The following is a 21,822-nucleotide window of genomic DNA, read 5'->3' on the forward strand; positions in this document are numbered from 1 at the left end:
TAAAAAAAAAGAAGCAGTAAATCCGTGTGTGGGTGGGGGCTGACACCCATGGGCCCCTAGAAACTGTCAGTAAGCGTTCTTGGGGTTAGTCTGCAGGCTCCCCCTCCTGACGTCACGTCTGGAGGCAGGCTGCTCGCGCGGTTGACACTGTTCACCTCCAACAGAGAAACTTCCTCGGAGTTCTCAGGCTCTTCTGTCTGCGCACCAAGTCAGACTTAGTGCTCAGAGTAAGCCACCGCTGTTGGGACAGTCCTACTCACTTCTGCACTTTTTAAGTTGTATGCCCTATTTTTTCTAACTTTTTAAAGTGAAGCCAACCTTTCCCCTTGGTTTCCGATCCTTATTTAGTTTGCTGGAGGTCGGTACCTACATGAATATGCTCAGGAATACAAGTTTTTCTTGCTCTTAAAAAGTGAAAGGAGTTTTTGACGGAGGCGAAATTAACCTATCTTAAACATCATAAACATTTCATATTCGGTGTGGATATGGCTTGGATTAAATGGGGCCTCTTATTTTCCCTCGGTTCTTTCCTCTCCCTGATACGTGTGTCAGCGGAGCAGCAGCAGAGCCAGAGCGGCTTCAGGAGGCTGTTCGTGCTCCAGCCTGGGTCGGGGTCGACCGGAGCAGACGGCGGGGTGCGAGTCAGCTCCATCTCGACGCGTCATGGCGCAGCGGGGCAGCCGCGCACGTACAATGTGGAGCTCACCGCGAACTTCGGCGGCCAGGTGCGGACCCGCAGGATGGGGACGCAAGCGGCATCACCCCCACAGCTCAGTCATCAGCAGGCAGTGGTTTGGCAGAGCGGACAGGAACAGAGCCAGCAGAAGCAGCAAATGAATCTGTCCGGGTAAGAAACTCTCAGGACGGAGGAATGTTAAGCCAGGGGGGAAATGACTTCCTGTCATCATTTATCACAAACCAAACAAGCGGCAGGCAGATAAACTTTGAGTTTGGTATTTTTAAAGTAGGTCTCTGGTCAAATGTAGGCTATATTCGCTTCATGTTATTTACTAACCTAATGTCATGCACATAAAGTGGGTAAAAACCGTGTTTGGGTAGGTTTCTCCACCAGAGGACCCGAGGATACACAGTGTCCCATTGATTTCAGGTCCTGACTCTGTGACACCATGAACAGAGCTGATTGCAGAGCTGACTCTCGCATGGCGCAGGTCAAACTCTCTGACTTGCTACATGGACTACATCTGGTGTTAGATGAATGAATGCTGATGGGTGAATATAAGATGCAGTTATTCTAAACACTCAGATCATGGATGTGTTTTGAAGAGTAGGATCCCTACGCTCCACTGTGCCCCTGGTTTTCAGACAACCCTCAGCAGTGTTCTGATGGCTGTCCCAGGTGTGTGTGACTGAATGTGTAAATCACACATATAATGAACAAATAACAGGGATTTGGTCTAAGTCACAAACCAAACTGGCATACACAATAGTTAACAGTTGTAAAGGTCCTGCGTATTCCTGGTACACCCATGCTTGATCTAATTAGACCTCTCCTGTGGACTGTGTGGTTGTTCACTGACCTTTCCCCGACCCACCTGTTAGTTTGCTGCACCTGTTAAGACCTTCTGTCATTTTTATTGTTTCATTATCTTTGGAGACCTCATGTAAGGTTGTCTTCACACTATCATCTGAAGTGACCCAAATCCAATTCAGGTCTTATTTTTGTAACAGACAAATGAATAAACCAAATTGGATGTTTTCGAATCAGATCTCGGCCACTTCCGTATGTGGTCCTAGATCTGAGTTATATCCGATCTCTGATTCTACAACTGCTGTTAGAATGGAGTTCATGTCTTTTGGGGGCATTATTGTTGTATGTATTTCACATTTCTGTCAAAACTGTACATGCGTGGGCAGGCTAAGATCTGAACTAGGGGTGTGGGATATATATCGTCTGTGATAATTGTTGTTTTAACAATGTTCCAGCTGGCATCATCGGGAATGTCACTCACTTTACAAAAACAATCAAAAACACACATTGAGAATCCACACAATGCCTGCATCACGTAGCCTAGCTGGAGAGACTTTTGCCTGTGCACATTGAGAGTGCACACAATGTGTACATGATAACCGCACCCGAAGTTATGCTAGCATAGCTGCTTAAAAATGCATTAGCGAAGTTAAAAATGAGTGAACAGACAGCACCAAGAACAGACACCAAAAGCATAGCAATCTACATCACTAATTTAATTGCTAGACGTGGATCATCCTCACTCACATGGTATTGCTTTGTTGTATTTTGATGTTGCTTAAGATCACAGGTCAGAAGAATCATGGATGTATTAAGGAGAAGACCGAAGAAAGGACGTCTGATTTCTCTTAGTCTTAACTGGTGCAGTAAATATATTCTGGCATCGTGATGACAGAATGACCAGCATCACCTCTAGCACTATGAAAACTAAAAATAAATGCATAATGGCTGCTTGTTAGGGTTTTCACTTGGTTGTCAATATTAGTTCTTATTCAGCGTATGTAGTTTTTCAAATAGCAGAGAAAACAGGCTAATTTCAACACTGCATGTAACATTTTACAGCCTCTGAGTTTTCTTTCAGCTTGTAGACAGAACCAAATATGATTAGATAGATATATATTTTCTGAGATACACAGCAAAATCGACTGTGGGGCATGTATTTGCTTTGACTAACAGCTGGCACACTCCTCCAGGCTTCTTTTTGGTTTCAATTAAATGCCCAAATTTAGATTTTGTGGAGCATTTTGTGAATTTGGTTTGATCTGATTCCAAGTAATACCAGGCTAGGATCAATGATATCAATATTGATACTTTTTAAAGCTAAAAGAAGTTGATGTACTATTATGTAAGGGATAGGAATGTGTCATAGTTTATGTGGTAGGTGCAGGAATCAGTCTCTTTCTGTTTCCCCATCATTGTGTTCTTTCAGCATGAATGGTACATTTGTGGTGATATAGAGAGTTTTCACATTAGGCATGGTTATGCCCGAGCAGGATTGCTGCCCCTCCCCCGTAGGTCCATTTAGGTCTTTCATATTAGTAACATCGTTCCATGGCCCAGCACACTTGCGTTTGTACACAGTCTGGTAAAATAGGTGGCAGTGTGAACGTAGTTGATTTGCAGTCTACCAAGAAAAAGCAACCACTCATGTAATGAACTCGGTGACATTTGTCTCTGTTTCGTGCAAATGGTTTTATTATTTTTGAGATGCAAACAACAACCTTCTCACCTGCCTTTCTACCTCCACATCTACAGTGCCGCTCAGAGGATGAACTGTGCCCATGATACACAGGCACAGTGGTGTCTGAAGAGACGAGGCATTGATGTTTGTTAATGTTTAAGCTAAGAGAGTCGAATAGTTGTGACATCACATGACTCGTGCTCGAGATCACCTCGTCAAGTGGACTCGGGCACCATTCGCTTGTTTTCACACTGATCAAAATGAACTAGACTTTTGGGGTCAAGTGTACTCTGATCTGGGCCCAGGTCCCTAATGGGAAACCATCCACAGTGATGCTGACAATGGGATGTCATTTTTCAGTGGAAAACAAAATCAGCAATCATAGAATTTGTAGAAGAAATGGAGAGAGGGACCTTTGTCTCGGTGTATTACAGCCAGGGAGGCTTACTAGCACAACTGAGGAAACAACCACATAAGCCACCGGTACCAAGCATATTTCTCACCAACGCCTGATCCATTGTGCACAAAACAGATGAATTGGATCTACTTATCGCTGGAAATTCCACCATTCGCAATTGTGTGATGATTTTCACAGAGACTTGGCTACATCCACTGATCCCAGACACAGCAGTATTCCTAGCAGGGCACTCCATTCATTGGCACGACAGGAACAGAGACTCCGGTAAGAGCAGAGGAGGGGGTCTATGCATGTATGTTAACAATGGCTGGAACACTAACTGTAAGACCACATACACGCATTGCTATCCTGACATGGAAGCAATGTCTGTATTGTGTAGACCCTTTTACCTGCCATGAGAGCTCTCTGCTGTGCTCATTACTGCTGTGTATATACCACCAGATGCCAGCAATAGCATAGCTTTCGTCCTGTTGCATGACGCTACAAACAAACAGCAACAGGGTTATCCTGAAGCAGTGCACATGATTGCCAATGACTTTATTCAAGCATGCTTAAAGACAGTGCTCCTTAAATTCATACAGCATGTACATTGTGCCACCAGGGAAATAAAAAACACTGGACTGCGTATATTCAAACTTAAAGCATGCATATAAAGCAGTGGCCCAACCACAACTGAGCCTGTCTGACCATCTCACTGCTCCTAATCCCAGCATACACCCCCACTGACCAAGCCTGGAAAAAAGACTACGAAAACGTGGCCAGCGGATGCACTTGCTCAGAGTGGAGTATTTTTGAAAATGTGGACCTGGAGGAATATACAGAGGCAGTGCTATTTTACATCAAGACCTGTACTGAAAATGTAACTGTTTGTGACAAACAAATCCGAGTTTATCCTAATCAAAAGCCCTGGATGAACAATGAAGTACAGTCTCTTTTGAAAGTGCATAACTCTGCTTTCAGGCCCAGTATAGTGCAGCGAGGGCTGATCAGAGGAGGGCTTTTAAGGCTGTTAAGGAGGACTACAGGAGGAAAATAGAAGACAATCTGGCACAGAACAATCCATGACAGGTGTGGCAGGGACTGCAGCATCTTACCAACTACAAAGGCAGACCCTCTGGGGCTGTAAATGCCAGTGTAGAGCTGGCAGAGAAACGGAATTGTTTCTTTGCCCAGTTTGAGCACCTGGAGAAGCTGGGGAACTACGTTCGAATGCTATTTGTGGACTATAGTTCAGCATTCAACACAATCATCCTAGGTATACTAGTGGACAAGCTGCTACACCTGGGCTTACCCCGTTCTACCTGTGCCTGAATTATAGAATTCCTCACAAACTGCCTGCAACATGTGAAGCCCCCACTGCTCCTCCACCATCACGCTCAGCACTGGCTGAGCCCACTCCTCTATTCCCTGTGCACTCATGACTGTACTCCCATCCACTTCTGCAACACCATCATCAAATTCGCAGACGACACCACTGTGGTTGGCTTAATAACTGGAGGAGATGAGTTGGCATACAGGGATGAGGTGAGGGCACTGTCCAAGTGGTGCGTAGACAACAAACTGTCCCTCAACACCAGAAAAACCAAAGAAATGGTGAACCAAAGAATGGTGAGGACGGATCCTTCTCTGCTTTTCATCAACGGGGACGAGGTGAAGCAGGTCTCCATCTTTAAGTTCCTGCGGACTACCATTTCCCAGGACCTCTCTTGGACAGAAAACACCTCAGTGGTAGTCAAAACATCCCAGCAGAGACTACACTTCTTAAGGATGCTCTGCAAAACCAATCTGTGGGGAAATCTGCTAGAGATGTTCTACCGCTCCACCACTGAGTGTTTTGACATACTGCATCACCGTGTGGTACGCTGGCTGCTCTGTTCCAGACAAGAAGGATTATAAAAGAAGGATCCAGACTTCTGCTCCACAGAACTTTAGAAGCTGTGGGCTCCAGAAGTCCTGCTTGTCACTCAGCAACAGTTCGAGTTGCTTTGGTGAATAGGGAGTCCTTGCTCCCTCGGGCCCAGAAGACAGCTGGCTGTTGGCAGGAGGCTTGAAGTTTGGATCGGTTCTGGTCGGGTTCTACACGGTCTGGCTGAATGTCAGATAGTGGGTGTGGATGTAAAGCAGTGGGATTCGGTGAAAGCAGCTATAATAATTTGGACTTGGCAGTCTGCATTTGAAAATTAGAGCTGGTTTCCACCGAAAAAGCTTGCAAATAAAAAACCCCTCTTAATATAACTGAAAACTCAATGCCAGTGTAGAGCTCTACAAAGGTGGCTTCTTGTTCATTTTAAATAACACATGCTTGGTTTGTTGCCTGAAAATATCAAAGGACAGTTAAAACAGAAACACTATATCGATGAGAAAAAATCAGGAGCACGTACAAACCAACAGAAAACACAGTATACGTGAAGTGTGGGCAAAAACTCTTCTAGACCAAAGACTCGTTAGAATTAACTTCTCTAAGTTTGTCGTAAGCCCAAGGAGGTGGTGTTTCCTGGCCAGCATGAGTTTCAGATTTCTTTGTTTGGTACGAGGGAAAATGAGGATTTTAAATATAAATTAAATGACACCGTGTTTGCATTATCTACCCGTTTTTCTATGCCCCATTCATTAGTTAGGCTTAAGCATTATAATTTACTGTCTTAAAAAGGAAAACAGAAATAACTATAAGAATCATGATTAAAATCTTTTGTGATCAAAGTTGGACTGAACACTATGAAATTTTATCTGTGGTCATTATTACACAAGTTGCATAAAATGTAAGCACTTAGTTCAGATGGATTTTGTGTTCCAAAACAAGTGTTGTCTGTGAGAGGGCTGGTTGTTAGGTTTGTTAGGTCTCAAATCTGATATGAGCCATTAAACCGTTCCTCTGGAGTTCTCTAGGGATGTCTCTTTGACTTCAGCTCGATGTTGGGCTGAGATAACAAATGACCTTTTAGTCTGCAGACAATTACTCAGAGCTCAGAGATCAGCATGTGAGCACAAAAGTGGATGTGAGGTTTATTTCATTCATTGGAAATAATGCAGTCTTTGGCTTTGGAACTGTAAACCTGGGAAGTGTCTGGTGCTGATGGAAAGTTTTATTACTTCTAAGAGAATTCCTTTGTGGGGTTGTCTCCACCACTCGAGGTGGAGTGGAGTAAGTCTTAATTATTTCCAAAGAATTCCTCTGTAATCTTCTCTCTGCTGCATGTGTGTTCCCACAGTGGGCACACAGAGAGGTTGGAGGAGGTTAGGGAGGGCATACAAAGCATTAGGGCAATGTTTCATAAAGAGGGATGCAAACCTTTCCACTGATATTATTTTCATTATTTTACTATAACTTTTTTTTATACACTCCCTGAGCAGTTGCTTCTGTTGATGAGGGGACAGCTGTACTGGATGAATGTGCATTAACTATGATGATGGTGAGAAAAAATTCTTTGTTTTACTCTTCTTTGCCATTTCAGAGTGAGGAGATGCAAACTTTTGCACCTAGCTGTAACTGTTGTCACAGGCCTATGTATGTAACATCTGTGAAAAACATGGTGATTGGTTTGTAACATTTATGTATTTTGTCAAAGAAGTTTTAAACAACTGTTATAGGAAGTCAGTTCATTCTGTATTTAACTGGTGTTTTAGAAGCTGGAGCATTTTGGCTGTGAAGCTCCATGTGCTTTCATTCATGTGACAGTTGTAGTCAGAATAAAAAGAGGGGAAACAAAGTCACCAGGCAGTGTGTGGTCCAGTAGTTTGACCTCAGCTGGTCAGTCTGTGGCCCATCAGAACATTTTGATGTGTGATTAGAGAATCCAGTTCAGCTGTGAAATGCTGTCACCCCCCCACCCCATGGAAAACTTAGAGGTTTTACCTTTTACTAAGAGGTTACACGAGCCTGGAAGGATCAGGTGGTTTCTGTCTGCCTAACTTAATTTTTATGTCATTTTGATGCAAATTTTTTTTTTTTCCCTGCAGTCTCAATTTATAAAGAGCTACCATATGCAGCAGACAATGAGTGGCAAGAAAAAGTATGTGAACCTTTTGGAATTTCATGGTTTTCTGCATTAATTTGTGATCGTATCTTCATCTAAGTCAAGAGTACTGACAAATATAATGTGCCTACAAAAAAAACGCAAACATTTCTAATCTTTCATGTCTTTATTGAAGACACTCATTCATCATCATTCCTCTACCGTACTTTACGGTCGGGATGATGCTTTCATGATGATGTGCAGGGCCCTATTTATGCCATATGTAGTGCTGCATGTTCTTTCCAAATAGTTCAATCTTAGTTTCATCAGTCCACAAAACATTTTGCCAATACCGCTGTGTCAATGTGCTCTTTCACAAACTTCAGGCTTGCAGCAATGCTCTTTTTAGTAAGCAGTGGCTTCCTTCATGGTGTCCTGCCATAGACACCCTGCTTGTTCAATGTTTTACGTACTGTAGACTCATGAATATAGATGTTATCCAGTTCCAACGATGTCTTCAAATCTTTGGTTGTCACTCAAAGTTGTTTCTTTACCTCATTGATGAGTCTTCGTTGTGCTCTTGGGGTCATTTTGACTGGGCATCCACTTCTTGTCTCCATTTGTAGATCGTTTGCCTAACTGTAGACTGGTGAACTTTTTAAGTCTTTGAAATCACTTTATAACCCTTTCCAGCTTTATGTAAATCAACAATTCTTGATCATAGATCTTCGGAAAGCTCTTTTTGGCGAGGCATGGCTCACATAAGCATACTCCTCTTGTATGGCACAAACTCAAAAGGTTTGAATGGTTTTTATCAGTCAAAGTAGCTCTAGTCCACACCTCCAAACTCATTTTCTTAACAAGACTCCAGGTATGCTAACACCTGACTCCAATTAGCTTTTTTGAGGTCATTAACTCACATACTTTTTCCACTACCACTATGAGGTTTTTATGTTTGTTCTCAATAAAGACATGAAAGATCAGAATTGTTTGTGTTGTTATATTAGGCACATGATATTCATCAGTACTCTTGACTTAGATGAAGATCAGATCACATTTTATGACAAATTGATGCAGAAAACCATGAAATTCCAAAAGGTTCACATACTTTTTCTTGCCACTGTAACTAAAACAACGGAACACTATTGCTCTTTGGGTTTTATGCTGCCAGTAATGTTTCTTTGATGCAGGTTATGTGCCATATCTGAATATGTGGTGACTTGGATGTAAAAAACAAGGCAGTTCTTTAAGTTTTTTTTCCCTCAATAATTTGTAGACAAGAGATGGGTGACCCATAAATCCGGTGCTGTTTCACAGCTGACTTTTGTTTTGGAGTTTCTCACCAGCACGTGAACAACCCTCCCCCATTCAGGCCACTGCAAGTAACTGTCCAGACTGTGGGCAACACAGTTTTCTGTGAATCTGTTTGCTTCCATAGTTACACTGACAGGAAGAGGACAAATGTGTCACTATTCAGTGAAAACTCATGTTAAAGGAGCGAAAACTGTGGTTGTGAGGACAAGTTGGAGATCTTTTTGGGCTGCTCCCATTAGGGGTCGCCACAGCAAATCAGCAGTTGCCACCCAACTGACAATGCACATGCTAAACTTGGCATGTTTTAAGCTGGATGCCCTTCCAGATGAAGTCTAATTTAGAGTCACCAGTCAACCTAACTCGCATGTCTTTGGACTGTGGGAGGAAATCAGAGCACCCGGAGAAAACCCACACAGGCAGGGAGAACATGCAAACTCCGCACAGAAAGGCACCGGGTCGGCCGGCATGTGAACCTGGAACCTTGCTGTGAGGCAACAGTGCTACTTACTGTGATATCACTACACAACATACTGCAATACAGTGGTTTTTAGCCTTTTAAGGTGTGTGACCTTTTGTTAGGATGAAATTATTTCACAAACCCCACCCAGAACAACAGGTTTAGGAGCGCATAATATCACTTGTGTTCTTACTTTAAGCCGGCCACTGTTTGTGGCTTCATCCTGTCCTCTCTGATGGACACACATCTGCACTGCTGTAAAAGAGCTGCTGGTTTCAGACTCCAAGTCCACAAGGATTCAACTCATTTTCATACACAGAGCTCATTAGACTGCCTCGTTACCTACATAAAATTAGTAATTTCTTGTTCTCAACAATTCACTACAGTCAGCAGAATGAGTATTGAATGGGTTTGATCAACAAGGCGTTTTGACCACAGTAAGTGAAGACTTTGCATTTCTGCAAGTTTTGGGGTTGTGGTCAGCTTGTTCAACAAGTATTTGATTAATTATGCTCTTTGTTACTGTTGGTTTGTTGCACACACTGAACATTGATGTATCTGTAAAATGTGACCTTGTGTCTGTGTGAGATGGGGAGGGGGGGGGGGGGGGCACTCACAGACGCACAGCAGAGAGAAGCAGAGTTCACAGTTGGCTTTACTTTCGTCACCATCCCTCATCTTAAAATGTCCATGAACCGTTGAAATTTCTTCTCCGCCTCCTAACGAGCAGCTCAGCCAGCGTTATTGCATGTACATTTACTGGCTCCCAGTCTCAACTGGTGTGGCAGCAGCCGTCTGCTCCGTGTGTGTATGTGTGTAGGAATTGAACATCACCCGCTCTCATTCAAACACCAACACAAAGGAGATGTAGCTCCATAAACACAAAAACCATATTTTTCATCACTCCGATCCTTAAACTATCACGTAATACTTTGTGTTAGAAAAAAAGTCTCGCGAGTTTGTGTGACATGTATATAAACTGATTTGCTTCTGCATAGAAGCACAACATCATAGGTACACCTTTTTTTTTTTTTAGCTATCAGTCACATATAAGATGGTAATTCAATGTTGTAACATTGTAGGCAAGTCAGAAAACACAGAAAAGCATGCCACTTTAATGCACCATGTTGAGAACAGGAGGCACATTCTGCAATTTGGTGTGGTTTCACTGTCTTCACCTGACATGCCCCCAACGTTTCAGAGCAGATAATACTCATTTTTTCATGATTTTGAAAGCTAATTTTATATACTTGGCAATTTGTCTGGGTGGTTAATAACAAACTCAGAACACCTATTTTGTTTCTACTTTACACTGACCTTAAAGCTTACTGTTTTTCCTTGCCTCTGTAAAGCACTTTGAATTACCTCTGTGTATGAATTGTGCTTTATAAATTAAGTTGCCTTGCCTAGAAATGGTTTTATACCTTTGCCCTGATCTGTGCTCACCACTTTTTTATTATAGAGATCTATAGAAACTTCATGGCTTTGTTTAGTATGTCCTGATATGTAGTGTGGGCCTTTCTAAACCCTGTCCGCTCAGTTCAGTTTGTCACAGGTGGACTCCATTCATATTCTAGACACATCTTAAGCAGAATGAAATGAAACACAGTGCAGCAGCACAGTTTAGAGTGCCACAGCAAAGGCTCTAAATACATTCATAAATGGGAGATTTCAGTTTTTCGTTTTTTATAAATTTGTAGAAATGTCTGAAAAAGTTGTATCTCTGTCGTTATGGGTCACTGAGTCTACTGTCATCGAAACTATGCTTTTCATTACCACTGTTATTTTTCCAGGTTGCAGATGAGCTGCATCAGCCACAGCAATTGACGAAACTTTTGACAGACTTTGGAGCCGGTTTTATTCTTTATAGAAATAATGCTGAACCATAACCTACTGTACAGTGTCGGCATCTATGGAAGGGACTCCTGTTAACATTTCACTTCCAGTGTAAATCTAGTTTACTTCAATGGATTATCAGTCAAATGTACAGATGTTACACAGTGACAACCAGAAAAAGACCTGTGACAAGTGTGAATGGGTTCAATGCAGCTTTAGCTTGTGTTCAGTGGGCCCTTGTCATACATTTGTCTGCTTTTTGAAAGGAAATCAGTCTCTACATCTTGTAGGATATGGTTCATCTTACCATTGCTAACTCTGAGAGACGAGGCAGTCCAAGTAACTTCAAAACAGTGTTGATTTATTCAAAGGATCACAGGTAAAATTAACATTACACGCTCAAGTATCTTGCACCTCCAAACTGCACGCAGGCAGATGTAAGATGAAAGACCCTGAACCCACCAGGCCTATACATTATATCCCCTCGGTTGGGCTAGCCCCATACTACACAGAAACGTCAACCGAGATGTCTCTCTCACCAGCTTTGCAGCTGGTCATAGCAGTAGTCAAAACATGAAGCAAATCAATGTGTGTGTCTGTTGATTAAGTGGTGTGTAGCTAAAAACATTCTCAACGACTTCTAGTAACATGTCGTGACTTAAACATAAGAACATATTATGGCTAAGGCTACAGTTATACACGTCATAATAATAATATTAAACACCCTGTCTGCTGACAATCATCAACTCTTCTCTCTAGTTATCCTTGACCAGATGTACCCTGTAGAAACTCATGAGCATGACTAAGCATTTAACAGTCTAACTAGACATCCTATCTCCACTCAACATTTCTAATACATAAAGTATCTATCCAATATCTATCTGACTAAAAATACCTAACAATCTACTGTTGCAGGGATCAGACTTATTTTGTATCTTAAACCAACTTGTAAGGCTCTGCTATCTTAAGGCAGTGACTCACGCTCTTTGTGAGTTGTGATTTTCCAAGTTGGTCCGGGTTCCAACAGCCTGATGCAATCCAGTCTCTGTGGACCTTTTTCAAACCAAAGCTTTGTAGTAAACCTAAGTTTGTGAGATTCAGGTTGGCGCAAGGCTAGAAAATTCCTGCCTTCCCAGTCATATTTAGCATTTTAAGGCCAAACCACATCTCATGAGCTGTGTTTTGGATGGCATTCAAGTCTGGAAAACATCCGGTGAGAATCAGTGGAGCCCAGCAGATTTGTGCCAAAAATTAGACAACTATGGTAAAACATTTAGAAGATGACATGACTTGTCTCAAACCCCCTGAACCCCATGAACCATAACTCAAATAAAGGCAGGTGTTCCAAACCTCAAATGAAACTTGATGTGGCCTATTTCTTACCTCAGATGTGTTCAGAAACTGCCTCCTCTTTCAAAATCAGAGGTAAAGATTAATGACAGCCCGGTGTGAGGTGCGTTCATCCAGTCAGGTGTAGGAAGGGCTGAGGTTGGCACCTGAAGAAAGGAGGTAACATGTCTGCTTATTGCATTTTTCTCTGTTTGGTTTCTGTTTGCAGGGTGAATGTCTGTGGAGGGCAGTGTTGTCATGGATGGAGTAAAGCTCACGGATCGCACCGGTGCACAAAGCGTAAGTGCACACAAATATTCTTTCAACACAGTAAGGTCTTCATATTAATAAAGCAGGTCCAGTCAATATATCACTGGGTGGCAGACAACGTGTTCCAGGTATCCAATCCATGTTTTTTGCAATGCTTGACCGAAACTGAAACTTTGTTGTTGTAGTTTCTCTTTTACTTTACATTACACACTCTTTTCTTGATTTAGAGGCTTTTTCAAATGTATTATTTTAAATTAGAATATTTTATTATATTGTATTCCATTATTTTGATTAAAAACTTCAGAAATATTTTCATCAAATCATCATCATCATCATCAAAGAATGAACAAAGAATTAAGTTCTTAAAGCAGTTTGTCAGTGTAGTTGTCAGTCTGCTTTGCGCAATGTATTTTCATGTCTCCCTGCTCTCATATGAAGGCACCATCATCTTGGAATTGGGGGACATTATGAGTAAACACAAAAATGTTCTTAACCAGCCCATGTGTTGTATATCTACTGATCGATTTTACAGCTGCAAATTTCAGTCACCATCGTTGTCGTCTTTTTGTCAGTTACATGAAGTTACATGAGAATGCCTTCCAGGGAGAATGTTTATACCTGCTGAGGTATGTGTTTCCTCCCAAAGTCTGAAGACATTCAGGCTAAGTTAACTGGCAACTGTAAATGGCCCATGTCAGGGTTGTGAATATGAATGGCATGAGTACGTGTTTCAGACTGAAAGAGAAACAGACTTGAGATGGAGAATGCCTCTTGGCCCAGATCCATTGGCCAGATGAGTTCCTTATTTGCAGGGTCTTGCCAACTCATTATTTAAGAAGTTTCTTCAGTGCTGCTCCCATCTGTTTGAATGTTCTTTCTGTGCTTCATAGACCTGGCTCTGGTGCTGTCTAAGCTTTAATCTTTATACTACAGGCAGTTTGTGGTGTCTTCTATAACAGAGGAGCGCTACAGAGAAGTGTTTATAACACATTTACTAATAAAAAAAACACAGCCTTACATAAGTCCAATAAGCATAAATATTCTACTGTGTTGGTTACAGAGTGTCAAATTATTGATCCAAAAATAAGTGATTGTTTAGAACCATAACAGATCTAGTGAATTGTATAGGATTCAGTTCAAAATTGAGCATCAACCTTGAAAATATAAACAAAAGGTACCCTGTGTGCATTCAGTGGTACTCACCATGATATACTGTATGTATCCTTGAGGTCTAATGAACATGCTGAATGTGTGTCCTTTCTCATTAATCGTTTCATCTATTAGTCATAATCGAAAAGGATCAGTATGAAAAAAATGTTGACAATATTTTTGGCCATATTATCTAGCCCTACTGCACAAATATAGGTGGTGCTAAAGGTTTGGTGAGCCAATAGAGGACACATTCTAATTATTTTAATACCTTCCTAGAATTCTTTTCTAGCACCATTTTTCAGGTTTATGTGAGCAGTTTTTTGCTCGCATCGCGTGAGGTGACACATTACTTGAGCTGACAGCACCTAAGCTTGTTACTGTATGTGCAATAAAACCTCTAGTAAAAAAGAGTAATTTATCAAAACACCTGCTAAACGAGCATAAGATATAATTGCAGCTTTGCCTGCAGTCTGTCATCCACCACCGGGTTAACCATAGCAAGCTTGCTAGTAGCTAATTGTAATGTAATAGCTAATTGTTAAGCAAAAACTAAAATGAAAGATGACTGTACGTAGCCAGAGAGAGGCTGCACAGGATAATGATAAAGTATGTATAAGAGGGGTTACACGATATCACTACCTTTGAAATGGATCGGATTTTGGTGGATAAACACAGAGCGACATCTGCTGTAAAATATGTAGCTAACTCTGCCAACGAAGTCAGGAAACACTGAAACAACAAACATTTCCCCCAAGCAAAAAGCATTATGTTACCAATAGGTAACATTACCTTCTCAGTTTGGATAAAGACAGTCTGTTCCTAAACTGCAGCGTTAAATTGCTCACGTTAAATCTCGGAACGTTAGTTCAGACCCCAGAACCTTTGCTCCTGTGACCTTTTCACTCATTACCTGATATGAGAAAAGCTCAAAGTCAGATGCACTGTTTTAAAGCATTAAAACAAATAGGATTAACAAACACCCTGACAGAGGCAAGTACTTGTTGAAGCACTGACTTTATGCAACAAAGCTTTAAATCTACCCAAAGAAACCAGAATGCAATTTCAGCTCCATGTCTGAGGAGCTGCATACAAAGGCTTGCTTTACAAAGTCAGTATGTTGGACCTCTTGTTGCTGTAGTCACAGTTTTTGTTTGTTCATTTTCTAGACAGCCACAGCTGATAACATGTGATTCGGTGATACAATACTGATTCAGAAGAAATGACCCCAGAGACATTCCAGTTCCTCCCTTAGACTGGTTGAAGTCAAATGGGATGGATAATTGAATTGCAGAGCAGAATACTGCTTTGTCAAATCCACCATGTGAATGCATCATGGAGGTCTTGCAGACAAAGCATCTTTGTAGTAGTAAATTTAGAATTGCTCAGTTTATTTTCTTGGAAGAAAGTGGTCAAATGTGGACAGCATCCACTATAACTGGGTATACATACTGTAAACCAGTGTTACTGAAGATTACCTTGACAACACAGGAATCATATTAGTAATGCAGGACCTGCCTTAGTTGACATTAGAGAGGTCCTGAGGCACTATCTGGAGCAATCCAGGCATATTTTAATAAAAATAGAATAAAGCCAATCAAATGGTATTATTATTAAATAAATCTGGACAATTACTGTACATACTGATGCATTTGTCACAGTAAATATAGTTTTTTTTTAATTTCTCATCCAATTCATTTTACATGTTACAAAACCTAAATGCAAAAATAAGAGTGTCATCTAATCCTGACCCACCTGCCAGTCACCCACCACCATGTGCGTTGGCTAGAACACCTGGCTACTTGCTGAACGAGTGTTTTGCTGCTCATTGCCCTGTGGCCATCACAGCCCATTACTGTGTAGCAGCACTGAGAGTGGAGGGCTGTGCGCTGAATGCAGCTGTTATAAAGTTAAGTGGAAGTTGCAGTAAATGTTCACACTGAGTTGTTGGATACATTGTCACATTAAGATGTGACCGGGTGTGGGCATCATATCTGGATGATGTCCACACCCATTCCACTTAAACACTACTGAAGGCACAAACTCTCTGAAATAGTTATTCAACAATAGAATGATTTCCTGCGATGAAAGGTAGTAGCTCACTACAGGAAGCAATTTTACTAAGTATTCTTCAGAGTTGGTCAGTGTCATTGACACAGTGCATTACTGTGAAGAACTAGGATGTTCAGTATTATAGGGTTTCTATGGCCTCCCTCCTGGCCAGTGCAAAGATAAGAGTAACTGTCAGCTAGAGGATTAGTGAGGCCCATATATTCTCAGAGGACAGTCTTATCAGAGCTAATCTGAACACTAAGGTCCAGCAGTGACTCCGATAATGTGGAATTCAGTACCACATATATCAGTGTCATAGCTTTCCACTGCCACCTGCTTCTGAATTTGCTGAACATCTGGCCCATGCAAGGGATGTTGCAGTTACTCATAAATTCTGGGCAATTTTCTTTTTCTCCTTCACTTTTTAAGGTTTTGCATCAAGGTGGTGATAAAAGGTAAATCACTGTGCCCCCTGCCACATAAACACAGCCAAACTCACACACACACAAAATATTTTTAACTCATGCAAACCTCAGCATGGCTGTGGAGGGCCCCCCGTGTGCCAGGCCCAGTGTGGCTTGATGAAAAGGGCTAGGGCAACACTGTGACTGATGTATTTCCTGTTCCCAGCAAACAATTACAGTAAATTACCACCACTTAGTCCATCACCCTGGTTGCAGAACAGAGCCCTTATGTGCTTGACCTCAGTATGAGAGAGAGAGACGAGGAGAGAAACATAACAGCCTCAGCTCCAGGCAAGAGATTTGGGGGGTGGAAACTATTTATGCTAGTCAGAAAAGAAATAAAAAATATTTCACTCAAAGTGGAAAGTTAAGTGTGGTGTTATATTCAAAAGTATATTCATTCTAGGAGGAGAACATACTGTATAGTTTATCCCACACACTTCTAGATAAACCATGTTCATGATCTTAAATGTTGATAAAAATTGTGATGACATTCAGTCCCGAAAGCTGAATAGGCAGCTGCCTGCTAACAGCTAACTTACCTTTACCATGAGCTCTCTGTGTCAGCACGGAGGAGACGCACATCTTGCTGCCAGCATTCAAACTGTCCAGGGAATTATCATGTTTGAACTCTGGTACAGTGAACGTTGCTGTAAAGTTATGCCTTGAGACCCGGCAGCAAGTGGAATAGGTGTTAGCGAGCTATTAGCTAGCTAGCCAACTGGAGAGCCCCCCATTTCCACCACGGACCCCAAACAAGGATAATCACCTTTATTTGGCCAAGTATGTTTACACACAAGGAATTTGTTTCCGGTACAGAACCAAGGCAGCCATCTGCGGCACCAACTCACATCGATGGCTCTAACCATCGGGTGCAACTGGGGGGGGGGGTTCAGTGTCTTGCCCAAGGACACTTTGACATGTGGACTGCAGGCACCGAGATTTGAACCACCGACCTTCCGATGCGGGGAGGACTGCTCTACCCGCTGAAACACAGTCGCCCACAGTCATAATAATCACTAATCATCAATGAAACAAATGTTATTGAAATATAGCTAGCCCATTTGTATTACATCTAACCTAAATATACAAGAGTTTATGAAAATACAGTTATGTACAACTTATTAATTTATGCACAACCAGTGCATATTATTGAAAGCTGTCTTACCCCATAACTGTCTCTGTAGCAACTGATAACATTATGTTACTAAACTGCTAGCATAAACAAAATTTGCTGTGAAACTTTCTGGTTCAATGGAGTGCTTAGATGGATATTGGATTTTTAATGCTTTGTAAAATGGCCATTGTGACTTAAATCTGTATTTACACTAGGGATATCCTGATCCAGTTTTTGTGGCCCTGCTACTGATCCGAGTCCTTTAATATTAAGTATCTGCTGATACTGAATTCTGTTCGATACTTACATTTACCTACAGTAAATGTTCATTAAATATCTGGTACAACAAGCCCTGGTTCACAGCAAGACTCAAGCAGCTTCATCGTGCTAAAGAGGAGGCTTACAGAAGTGGGGACAGGATTCTGTACAGCCAGGCCAGGAAAACACTGACAAGGGAGATCAGAGCAGCAAAGAGGAGCTACTCTGAAAAGATGAAAGCTCAGGTTTCAGCCAACGATTCCTTGTCTGTGTGGAGGAGCCTAAAGAACATCGCTGGCTACAGGGAAACCATCCCCCCCTGCTGTGGAGGACCATCAACTAGCAGATGACCTGAATGTGTTCTACTGCAGGTTTAAGAGACAATACTCCGCCCCCCTTCCACCTGAGACCCAGTGGCCGCTCCCCGACACTCACCACCCTTCCCTCAAGCCCCCCACCTCTAACGAGCTGTAAAAAGGATGTGCGTGGCCTCTCTAAAAAAAAAACAACAAAGATTGCAAAGGCACCAGGCCCAGATGGTGTGACCCCCTCCTGCCTGAAAGTGTGTACTGATCAGCTGGCCCCCATTTAAACACTCATCTTCAACAGGTCACTGGAGCTGTGTGAGGTCCCCTCCTGCTTCAAATGCTTCACCATCATTCCAGTCCCCAAGAAAACCTCCATCAGTGGACTGAACAACTACAGAACTGTCACCCTGACATCTGTAGTTATGAAGTCCTTTGAGAGACTGGTGTTGGCCCACCTGAAGGACACCGTAGACCCCCTGCAGTTCACCTACCAGGCAAACAGGTCGGTGCAGTGAACCTGGCACTGCATTACATCCTGCAACACCTCGAATCCCCAGGGACCTATGCACAGGCCCTCTTTGTGGACCTCAGCTTGGCATTCAACACCATCATCCCTGACATCCTCCACTCCAAACTGACCCAGCTCACTGTGACTGAACGACTACAGACCTGTTGCCCTGATATCTGTAATTAAGATGTCCTTCAAAAGACTAGTGTTGGCTCACCTGAAGGACATTGTAGACCTGAAATGTGTGTCTTATTTTCTTGGTATGAAATAGTTATTTCCTGGACTCTTGTATCTCTTCTCATAGCATTTGCAATGAAAGTGGAGGCTCATCAAGGCAATATCAGTACATAACAGAACCAGGACAGTATGACTGAGTGTTACTATACATTTAAAACAACTCCCTGGTGTGTTTGAACGCAAAGGGCTGTGTTGGTTGGGGGGTGAGTGGTTGCAGGGGAAGTGCTGTAGGTGCTTACAATATGGCCACGTTATGACGAGTTGACACGAGTGTCTTCATTCACATTTCCAGCCTGGGAGTTTCCACTGTGTTTTGATTAGCCACGCTGCTAACGTAGCCTACTTTACCATAGCGCCAGTTCTACCACCATTGTGTCGCTATTGATAGATAAAAGCACTGTTTAGTATCCAGTACTACCAAAAATGAATGGCATGTTGTCATGGTGCGTTAACTGCGGCCCAAATTCAACAGTGCATAGCAGCTCATGCTAACAAGGTAAACATGTATTGATGTCAGGTCCACATCCTGGTCATCCCCATACATGATTGGCCAACACAGAGTCTTTGCTGGATGATGTCACCATTGGATGTGGTGAAAGTTGAACCAGATCCAACTTGTTTGCCACATGGGGTTGCATCATTTTGCCAGAAAATTTCAAAAGCAAATGTTTCATAGAATACCGGCTGCGGTGAATGCAATCCTCCATTGAAATGAATGGAGAGGGCTGTGTTTCGCACTTTTGAAACTCAGTCTGAAGGGGCTAGAAGTTTTAAGCTCATGTTCAGTTATCAGGTCTGATGAGACTCATGTAAAATCATACAAGTTTGTGGTAAAACCTCTTACAGTGCTTGTATATTGTCTTTTACTTTAACTGCATTGTTTTACATTTTGATTTTCAGTCAATTAAAATTTTCCAGTCATATATTTTGTCATTGAAGATTTCTTAAAAATTGTGTTAAAATATCTCGTTCTTGTGAATATAATATTGTGTATCATCTTGTCTCGTGATCTGTGTATCGTCACACCCCTAGTAGGTAAAGATTACTGAATTGTAGATGTTTATGTAGATTTATTTATCTCAAGTTATGTTAAATTTCAATTAGTTTTCATGGCAGAGTTATTTTCTGGTTGGTTTAGATTTGTGTTTTTCAAAGTTTGTTTTTATTAAAGTCTGGTAAATACTGTTTGATTTTCAAAATTTACAGAAGCTCCTACCTCGTGTTTGTGTGTCGGCGGTTTCCTGTCCACCTCTCTGTGACTCACTAATTCATAGTCATAAAAGGCCCAAAAATGAAAAAAAGTGCAATGAGAGACTTAAAGAGAATTTACTGCATATTTTAAAAATGACCACCTGCCCATACACACGTCCTTTTGTAGACTGGCCTCTGTGTCCTCTGAAAATACAGTATATGACATTGAAGGCCAAATGGTCTTGCCCTCCAACATATGAAATTTATGGCCTACCTGTTACTTTGCTATATGGCTTGTTACTGTTCCATGGTGGACTAAGTATCATTTTAGTCTCTCTGTGAGCAGTGAACGGACAGGCCAGCATTGTTCTAGCTTGTCTGAGGGGCAGGTTATGCTGCAAGTATGCTTCTTCAGAAGAGTTTGCTGGATGATCACATAGCTTTGAACCCACACCTCCTCCATGTCAGGCTGTGAAAGTTGTGTCTGCAACAATATTTGATATCACATTGACAATTCCTAAAGATACTGGTGACAACTCTGCACTTTGACTGCTTAAGCTAATGTTAGCCTCAAAGACAGACTGCTGCACAGTCCTGAATTCCAGAGGTCCCAGGTGATAACGTGATAAGAATAAACCAGCAATTTTGAAAGTTAAATGTGAGATTAACCGCTCTGCTCACCAGCTCTCTCTCATTTACACTTAGCTATTGACTGCCTGCTAGTTACCTGTCTGGTGTGAGGTGAGTATGTAAAGAATTTATTTAGATTGGGAAACACTGCTCTGTTAGCCTCATGTTTACTAAATCACTAGTCAAGACTGCGCCTGGTCCCATACTGTATGTCATAGGTATGCTGGATATGTAGAGAAAGGACAAACAAGAGATGAGGTTGGGGAACAGGGATATTTACTGCAATGTTAAATAAATTTTAATATTTAAATAAGGAATATGTAAATATTTATAATAGTAGAAACAATTGAATGCGTAAATGAATGAGATGCAACGTACACGAGTGTGCACTTAAAATCATGAAAAGTCAAGTTTACATCTCTATATGCTGGCATCTATATCTCCCATCCATATGTTTTTGTATGCGTGACTTATTATTGTCACTCATTCTATCTCTTCTTCACATTCCTTTTTCTTTTCTCCTCTGTCTGGATTTTTGTGTTATAGCTACCTGTATCCCTCAATGCCAGAACGGAGGAATGTGCCTCAGGCCTCAGCTCTGTGTCTGCAAGCCTGGCTCAAAAGGGAAGGCATGCGAACAGAAGACTGTGCCTACACACCCTGTTCCAGCATTGCCTGGGAATGGACCTACCCAAGAGCACCCCACCGGTCACACAAAGGGACAGAATGTGGTGCCCCAGTGGCCAACACCTCAGCAACTGCCTTCCATTGGTTATGAATCCGCCTCCCCACCAGCTAGCAACATGGCCCACATGAAACTAACCATGAAGCCGGCCCCCCAGCTTGTGCGACCACATTACATCCAACAGCACATCCAACAACAGTAAGTACCTTTATTGACCAGGAAAAACTGTACCTTCTACCACCCTAAAATTCCTATAGTTCCACTAAATGACAGGTTTTAGAACAACCCAGTCAAGTCAAACTGCCCACAAATTCTGCTAATGATAGTCCTTGAGCAACTGCAACACCTGGATGCTTTCATGTGCAGGCCAGATAGTCATTAGCATAGGTTTACATGTACACCACAGGTGTGGAGGTGAGCACAGAGGAATCCTGATTTAAAATTTGTAACCAAGAAATATTGGTCAGGTGTAGTAT

General features: G+C 41.9%; 1 protein-coding gene across 5 annotated transcripts in view; it reads left to right on the top strand.

The window, feature by feature from the left end:
- The first annotated feature begins 130 nt into the window (after window positions 1-130).
- The window catches only part of ltbp1 (latent transforming growth factor beta binding protein 1), a 156,259-nt gene continuing 134,567 nt past the window's right edge, over window positions 131-21,822 (top strand). For 3 of the 5 annotated variants that reach the window (XM_020599892.1, XM_020599894.1, XM_020599893.1), the window contains exons 1-3: window positions 131-847; window positions 12,707-12,777; window positions 21,208-21,544. In XM_020599892.1, the coding sequence (XP_020455548.1) occupies window positions 486-847; window positions 12,707-12,777; window positions 21,208-21,544 (770 nt within the window). In that variant the 5' untranslated portion in view covers window positions 131-485. The remainder of the gene's footprint in view (window positions 848-12,706; window positions 12,778-21,207; window positions 21,545-21,822) is intronic. The other 2 variants (XM_020599895.1, XM_020599896.1) reach the window with 1 other exon arrangement.

The sequence above is a fragment of the Monopterus albus genome, unplaced genomic scaffold (assembly GCF_001952655.1).
Source record: "Monopterus albus unplaced genomic scaffold, M_albus_1.0 scaffold43.1, whole genome shotgun sequence".
In the NCBI taxonomy this organism is placed as follows: Eukaryota; Metazoa; Chordata; class Actinopteri; order Synbranchiformes; family Synbranchidae; genus Monopterus; species Monopterus albus.